The 9,350-nt window shown below is 34.7% G+C and overlaps 1 protein-coding gene across 1 annotated transcript; it reads right to left on the bottom strand.

The window, feature by feature from the left end:
- Positions 1-1,307: 1,307 nt before the first annotated feature.
- On the bottom strand, positions 1,308-6,819 carry LOC125661535 (uncharacterized). The gene is made up of 5 exons (XM_056147551.1): positions 6,764-6,819; positions 4,258-4,449; positions 4,014-4,151; positions 2,156-2,236; positions 1,308-1,447 (listed from the first exon to the last, which is right to left on the bottom strand). Exons 1-5 carry the CDS (start codon positions 6,810-6,812, stop codon positions 1,314-1,316), a joined length of 594 nt encoding a protein of 197 aa, XP_056003526.1. The 5' UTR covers positions 6,813-6,819; the 3' UTR covers positions 1,308-1,313.
- Positions 6,820-9,350: the final 2,531 nt, after the last annotated feature.

Genomic DNA, 9,350 nt, shown 5'->3' with positions numbered 1-9,350 from the left:
GTTCTCCTGCAAGTTGTTTCCTGATTATTCTAAATCAAATCTTTGAATTCTACTCACCACTGATTTACAAAGACAGGTATTGCCTTTAGCAGATTTGATAAACATTGACCCGGCCTACGACACTTACACGAAGCACTGTCACTCCTTACAGTGCACTTTTTGTTCTTTGTTTTACGTGCCGTTCGATATTTCTTTCACTCGTTGAGTAAAGTGCTACAATATTTGACCTATAAATGACCCTCAAAGCCGCACAACATAGCACTATGGCTCCGTTCTTGTGAAAACGTATTGCGACGTTTTTAAGGTCTTATTCAAATGACCCGTGACTTTCACTTTTAATACTGAGAGGTTTGTGAAGGAAGAAATTGCGTTGAAGTCTGGGGTTTAATGCAGCACCGATATCAAACCCCGAACCCGAATGTAAACTAAAACTTTTCGCCTTACTCCCTACACTTCCGTGACTTGAGGTACAAAGGTGACACGCACAACGTTTCCTAGTTAGATGTTTTACGCTTCCGAGAGTTGAACTATGACCCTAGTTAAAATGTAATGATGTTACACTAGTGCACAATGGAATCAAATGGAGTTTATTTATTGACTTCGAGGTTACTGTATGACTGAGTTTATGTATCAGTGACCTTTCAGTGTCCATTTGATTACCTTAAGTATCAAATGAGTGGGTTCTTTTCAATGGAATAACAGGGGGGGGGGACTTTTCCATCATTTGTGTGTTCGTTATCTTCACTGTTCATGTTTAGTACAGTAAAACATGTCTATAACGGACACGCTTATAACGAATTCATACTTATTGCGAAGTAATGTTAAAAATATCCGAAATGAAAGCAAAATAACTACAATTGCATTCGATACAACGAAACTTGGTCATACCGATCTGTTTTTCATTGACCTTGGAAGTTGGCTATGTCCGTGTTTTATTGAATTATGTTCTGACAATAAATTATCTTCTGTTCTGTGGTGACAGCACATGAAACGTCTTAATTTAGAAAATGTAACAATGGTATTCAACCGTTACAGATCAAAGTTTGTGAAATTGATAATTATATTTCCAATGATGGCTTAATGAATTTCTTCATGATTAGAATCATGAAATAAACTGTATCCCCACCTTTTTGAATTTGTTGATAAGGTAGTCTTTTTCCCCAACACTATCCAGAAATGAAATAAAATCCAACTATCAGATTTATTCTCTTTATTTGATAAAACCTCGTAGTTTTAACACCAAACGTGATTGATACATCAACTCGACGTCATGAAAACATAGCTGACAAACACACATTGATGTGACGTCATAGTTAGCAGACACACTTTGGACATCCGTCAGCAGCTATCATAATTCCTTTGTTGCAAGGTGAAAGACACCTGACGGGACCACATGTTGATGACTGCGCTTGCGCAGTGGTAGTCTGTTGTGTTGAAGTTAGATAAGCTTTAATAGAAAAAAATCGGACTTGAAGACAGAGAGGCATGTATATATTGGAGTGACTTTCCAAGTAGAAAAAATAGCTCGAGAGGTTTCATAGACTTTAAATTGACCCATCGCATATAAAATGAGTTGTAGACGAAATTGAGGGATATATTAAAATCGCCTTGTCCGTCTGTCCGTACTCATAATTTACAGATGGTATACCTTAAACCCCGATGGAAAGATTTCATGAAAAATTTATAAATATATGAATATATGAAATATATAGAATTGGTCCCCTGCTATTTTAATTAAAATTTTATAGCATACAAGAAAGTTACGGATATTTTATTCATTTCGTTCGGAGGAGGAAGGACATAATATTGTCATTATCCAGAACCATTTGTTGTTCAAATAGCATACATTCACTATTTCCCACCATCAAAAGTGAGGGAGGCATTGATCTCGTTAGAATAATTCTAGTTATGCAAAGAGGATTAGTTTTAGTTTGACAGACTGCAATGATTTAAAAGATATGTAGTTCCTGTTCCCTGACAATGAAATCACATATCACTAGGTGTCATCATTAGTGGTGCTTGTGTACTTGTGAGTATGGGCGTGTATACCGCATGTACAACTACTACCATTACAATGAGACAGATACGATTAATTTTATATTGTTTAATCCAGAGACAAAGATGAGGCATGTTATGTATGAAAGGTGATTATTACCTATACAAATAGGACATCCATTCACCAAGGCGACATTTCCGCGTGGACAGTTGCTAGGAAACGCTGGACACATCGGTGAGGCTACAATATAACAGTGATGTATTAAAACATTTTGGCTCAATAATCTGGTATCTTAATATCTCAAGCACTTCTTATATTAATATCCCAAACACTTCTTATCTCATTATCTCAAGCACTTTTTATCCTAATATCTTAAATACTTCATATCTTGATATCTCAAACTCGTCTTATCTTAATATCCCAAACACTTATCTTATTATCTCAAGCATTTCTTATTCTAAGATATTTCAATATCTCAAACACTTCTTATCTTAATATCTCAAACACTTCTTATCTTAATATCTCAAACATTTGTAATCTTAATATCTCAAACATTTATAATCTTAATATCTCAAATACTTGTTTAATATCTCAAGAACTTCTATTCTCAAATTTTCAAGCATTCCTATCCCGTTGGGATCCGGGTTAGAATAGGTCCTCAGTACCCCCCTGCTTGTCGAAAGAAGCGACTAAATAGGCGGTCCTTCGGAAGAGACCGCAAAAACTGAGGTCCCGTGTCACAGCAGATGTGGCACGATAGAGATCCCTCCCTGCTCAATGACCGTGAACGCCGACCATAGACTTAAATTTTGCAGCCCTTTACTGGTATTGGTGACGTATCCATATGAGTGAAATATTTTCGAGAGGGACGTAAAACAATATACAATCCATGAATCAAGCAAGCATTCCTTATCTCACTCACAGGGGAACAAGAGATGGCACGAAAATAGGATACCGGTTGCAAACAAAGCTCAAAATCACCTTAGTTCCAAGAAACAGATTGAATCTTCCTACCCAAAGGGTGTCAAGCATCTCGTAATACAAGTCCAAGGTAGTCCGATCATTATATATTTAATTTAATGACTCTTATAAACGAAAATAATTCAAGCTGGCTGCATTGTCTTCAATCATGCACAGGAAAAGATAACTCCTGCAATGAAAGTAACGTAGTCCAATCCTTTTATGTTGGATTTAATGAGTTGTTTAGACTGGCGTGTTGTACACTGCATTTAAAATCAGGCTGAAATAAAATATATTACCTTACAAAGAAAAAAGAATCCCGTTTTAAATACCGTTATTTGCGTAAAAAATCTAGGTTTTTCGTTCTAAATATAAACACTCCCGAGAGTTTCCGAAAGTTGGAAGTTAGTTTCATTGCAGGAGTTATCTTTTCCTGTGCGTGATCGACGACAATGCAGACAGCTTGAATTATTTTCGAATTCATTTCAATGATGTATGTCCTACTCTCTGATTTGAAATAAAATGTTTAATTAAAAACACGTTTTGATTTAAGGTAATGTTGTGGTTCATTTTAGACAAGATGTACTCGTTTTAAAACGAAGATTACTCTAATATCAAAATCATAATTTACCAGTGGCGGACATAGTTGCAACAAATGGAGCGTTAACAGCTGGCGATGAAGACTGGCCCCCTGTTTAAGAAATATTTTCTGACATCAGATATTTCAATAGGAATGACGCGAATGATATTTCTGTTTTCCCCCACATCAATGACCCCTTCACGCGAAAATCCAAACTAATAAGAAACATTCATACAAGTCGTATAATTCGTTATTATTCGTAAAATAGAAAATAAACGTTTAAAGAAAACATACAAAATTTATTTTAGATATTGATGTGCTTTTCATATCAACTAAATCATATGGCATTAATATTTGGGTGCCGCTATATGGTGGGTGCTCTATACATTAAAACACAGTTACAGCGAACACGTTTTCTATGAAGTCACGCTGACAGCGAAGTGATTTAGATTAATGATTGTTGTAATACAATCTCACCACATCCAGCCTTACAGCCGATACATCCGGTCACTGAATCTATTTCCCTACAATCTATTGGGCATTTTGATGTAATGACCGTGTTGCATTTACCAGGGAGAGAATTAGGACCGGAACCGCTCGTCTGTAAGCTAAAGGCTGAAATATATCAGATACGTCTCTTTAAACATTTTAATGGATGGTCATATACACGAATAAAGAAATCATAGGAAAGAAAAAATCTCAACCTTATCAAAACCCTTACATCCGGGGCCGTTTTGTCCTTGGTGTTGTACATATCCTGTTCCGGTTGCAGATGCGCTATAGTGTTGATGAGTGATGTCTAAATATCCCGTAGCATCTCCTGGCACCTTGATGTTGTATAGACCGGATTGGTCTGCGGGATTAGATATCGAAAGTCCAAAGAGACCCAAAAAACGTCTATTTAAAGGGCTTCCTGAAACGAAAATCTTTCTGTATATCAACTAGCCTTCTTCACAGTGGTTATGTTATGTGCGATTGATTGATTGATTGATTTTTTTTACTCCTTGTCGATAATTTTTCACTCATATTGAGACGACACCAGTTGTAGGTGCTTAGAGCTGAGGACCGTAGCAGTGAGGGTTCTTTATTGTGCGAAGGCATGCCGCGTCACAGGGCCTCCGTTTTTAAACTCATATCCAAAAGACCCTCACTTCTAAATGCCGAGCATTTGGTGAAGGAGCTATCACTACCTAGTATGTTCTAAAATGTCTTAGGTTTGACGCAGCCATGACATGAGCGGGACTCGAATTCACGACGTCACTGTTACGTAGCGAGCGTTCTACCAATGAGATGGATGATTGAAAATGTGACGTATAAATGTTATATGTATAGGGATTATAAAGATTCATCATTTCATGTCTAGGTTGGTTCATAGGTAAATTAAATTAATATTCTTAAAAAAGAGTTTGCACAGTGTAGAAAATTAAATCATTAAGGAGTAAAGACAACCTGTCCTAAGTGCTGTTGTAAAAGTGTTCATCTAAATAAAGATACCCCTACACTCTATATATCATGCTTAAAGTCAATATAACTCATAAACTGACATAGAAAAATAGTAAAATCGTAGATTGACATAAAATAATGAGTAAAAGTATAGACTTACATTGCAGAGAATAATCAGAATTATAGATTGATTTAGAGATAATGATTAAAATCTTAGATTGATTTAGAGAGAGTAATTGAAATCATGCATTGACATGGAGAGAATAATTAAAACCATAGATTGATTTAGAAAAAATGATTAAAATCACTAATTGATATAGAGAGAATCCTCAAAATAAAGACCAATATGGAGAAAACGATTAGAATCATAGATTGATAGAGAGATGCTAATTAAAATCCTAAATTGATATAGAGAGAATAATTAAAACCATAAATTGATGTAAAGATATTTATTAAACTCATAGACTGATATTGAGAGAATAATTAGAATTATAAATTGATACAGAGAGAACAATTAAAATCAAGGGTTGATATAGAGAGAATAATTAAACTCTTACATTGATTTAGAGAAAATGATCGAAATCATAGATTGATATAATTAAAATCCTAGATTGATACAGGCATAATAATTAAAATCCTAGTTCGATATAGCAGACTAATTAAAATCTTAGATTAATATAGGCAGAATAATTAAAATCCTAGATTGATATAGGCAGAATAATTAAAATTAAAGATTGGTGGAGGCAGAATAATTAAAATCCTAGATTGATATAATTAAAATAAAATAAAATAAAAATAGGCAGAATAATTAAAATCTTATATTGATATAGGCAGAATAATTAAAATCTAAGATTGATATAGGCAGAATAATTAAAATCTTAAATTGATGTGGGCAGAATAATTATAATCCTAGATTGATATAGGCAGAATAATTAAAATCCTAGTTTGATATAATTAGAATCCTAGATTGATATAGGCAGAATGATTAAAATCTTAGATTGATATAGGCAGAATGATTAAAAATAAAGATTGATGTAGGCAGAGTAATTAAAATCTTAGACTGATATAGGCAGACTAATTAAAATTAAAGATTGGTGTAGGCAGAATAATTAAAATTAAAGATTGATATAGGCTGAAAATTAAAATTTCAGATTGATATAGGCAGAATGATTAAAATCTTGGATTGATATACTTAAAATCCTAGATTGATATAGGCAGAATAATTAAAATTAAAGATTGGTGTAGGCAGAATAATTAAAATTAAAGATTGATATAGGCTGAAAATTAAAATTAAAGATTGACATAGGCAGACTAATTAAAATCTTAGATTGATATAGGCAGAATGATTAAAATCCCAGATTGATATAGGCAAAATAATTAAAATCTTAGATTGATATAGGCAGAATATTTAAAATCCTAGATTGATATAGACAGAATAATTAAAATCCTAGATTGATATAGACAGAATAATTAAAATCCTAGATTGATATAGGCAGAATAATTAAAATCTTAGATTGATGTAGGCAGAATAATTAAAATCCTAGATTAATACAGGCAGAATGATTAAAATCCTAGATTGATATAAAGAAAGTGAATAACACCTTAAACGAATGCAGAGAGAATATTTGAAATTACACATAGATATAAACATAATGTGTAACATCATACTTTGAATAGCGATAGTATGTAAAATTTTAGACCGACATAGCAGAGTATGGTGTATATTTAAGAAAACGTATTTTGTGAAGTAAAATTGATGTTTATCTGTAAAGAAATAAACAAACCATTGATATTCGGGAGAACACAGACACAAAACAGCACTCTGATATCCATGTTTACCAAGTCTTCACGGAGCGTGACCCTGACCAATCTCCTTATAAGATAAGGCGGTGTGTGGAGTGGGGTTATCGCTGGAGGAGTCGCGCTGTGTAAGTAGTATTGAACAGGGGAAGTACTGGTCAGTGCCATGTGTGTAGTAGATACCTCAACAAGTACATCCCGTAGGGATCCGGGTTAGGATAGGTTCTCAGTTCCCCTTGCTTGCTGTAAACGGCAACTAAATGTGGCGGTCCTTCGGATGAGACCGCAGAAACCGAGGATCCCTCCCTGATCAATGGCCGTAAGCGCCGAACATAGGCCTAAATTTAGCAACCTTTCACCACCAATGGTGACGTCTCCACATGGATGAGTGAAGTATTCTCGACCAATATTCTCAACCAATATAATCTAGTTGTGTAATATGATTAGAGTTTCGTTTTCGATCATTATGTGTGATTCTCTTCATTAAACAAAGCGCTATAATATACTTGTGCTGTGATAATAAAGTAATAATTATGTTTCAATTATTGATCGTTGATTGATGGTAATTTAAATTCAAATACTGTAGAATCATATAAATTCGTGGGGGGCCAATTTTCGTGGATTGCTGAATTTTTACGGTTTTATGGGGACGTAATTTCGTGGATTTATATATTTGTAAGAAAGATAACTCTGGAATGTAATTATGATTCTTTATTAGTTGAGGATGTAAAATCATGAGTGAGGGTTACCCATGAATTCCACGAAAATTGAACCACCACGAGTTCTAACGACTCCACAGTATACGCTAAGGGGACGCTAATTTTCTTCTTCAAATCACCATCATTCGTTTCCCGTTTTTAATATCAGTAAGTAGCGATCACCCAATACCTAATATCTATATTCCCAATGCTTTTGCCTTCGATATCACTACATATTGTAATGACAACCATTACCTCATGAAAGCGTTGATGTTCTACACGATGCACGTATGAATCTGGGTAAATATAGTACTTCTGATATAATAGCGTGAACTCCCATAGAAATAGAATATATATATATATATATATATATATATATATATATATATATATATATATATATATATAAGACTCCAAAGTGCGATGGTACTCCAAAGCGCTATGATCACGCCAAACCCCGATGGTGTGACAGGCCAAAGTGCGATGGTCCACACTCATGCGCCAAAGTGCGATGGTCTGACACGCCAAAGTGCGATGGTGTGACACGCCGAAAACCATTGGTTTTTGTAAACGATACAGTGTTTTGGTACAGACTGTACCAACCGTGTGTTGTTTCACTAATTAAAATATCAGTGCAAAATCCATGCATAAAAAATAAGAAGTTCAACTTATTTCGTTACCATCAAGTTGTGTTAATAAACACAAAATTTTCCAGCGCGAAATCGTGAAGAATGTTTTGCATTATCGCATATCCCCAGGATTTTATTACGTGTACGTCACAAGTAATAAATTATCATGAATTAAAGAATGTTTGGGCGAAGTAGATAGTTCGACAACAAATGTATTTTGCCGTTCTCACTATCCTCAATAGTGTAAACCTTGCCGTTGCTGTCGTCCGTGTTGCATTTATTCGGTTTCATTTTGAAAGACGTTAAGAATGACGTCACAATGACGTAACATCACAAACGTTACTGAACTCCGCACCATCGGACTTTGGCTTGACCATCGCACTTTGGCGTCCGTAACGTTAACAAACCATCGCACTTTGGCACAGACCATCGCACTTTGGCGTGACCATCGCACTTTAGAGTCTTACATATATATAATATGTTTTTGAAAATACAGGAATATGTGAACTACGACGCTACACGTCAGCACTAACGTACTTTTCATGAAGCGTTTTAACGTGTAGCGTCGTGATTCATATCTTCATGTCTTCACAAAAATGAAATTTAATTCTTATATACTGTAAATGGGGAAATGATTGCGGTGATTCTAATTTCGCTATGTTCGCGGTCAGTGTTTTTCCCCGCGAAATGAAAACAAACGCAATCATTTTGCAAGTGTGGCACAATACATTTTGAACAGTTACATGTACCATTAATCAAAATAAGATTTGAATTCCGCGAAAATAAAACCACTGCAATGAGATCAATATGAAAAACCGCGAACTTTTACCACCGCGAAATTAAAACCACTTGCAATATATTTTTATTAGAATAGCGCAATGCAACATCATCAGTACTTGGGTTTTATGTGTACACTAGGGATAGTTATCAGATTTTAAAAATGGTGTTGATTTGATGGTCAATTTATCTAAAGATAATATTGACTTACACTTCAAAGATAATATTGACTGACGCCTAGATTTTTATCCTCTCTAGGTATTATTATATTGACCAGCATTTTAAATCAGTTTTATACGGCAGACACTTCCTTCCTGTTCTATTGTAAAGCTATAATTTGTGTATTTTTTAAAGCGAGGGAAATATTCGACCAAATTGTGCTTGACGTCATTATACATAAAATACACGTACTATCTCAGGACATCCTATCCCAGACTTTGCAGTCCTCGAAATACAGTCAAATGACA

This window comes from Ostrea edulis, chromosome 8 (assembly GCF_947568905.1).
Source record: "Ostrea edulis chromosome 8, xbOstEdul1.1, whole genome shotgun sequence".
Taxonomy (NCBI): domain Eukaryota; kingdom Metazoa; phylum Mollusca; class Bivalvia; order Ostreida; family Ostreidae; genus Ostrea; species Ostrea edulis.
Note: the sequence above shows the minus strand (reverse complement) of the source record. Positions and strands in the feature narration are given on the sequence as shown.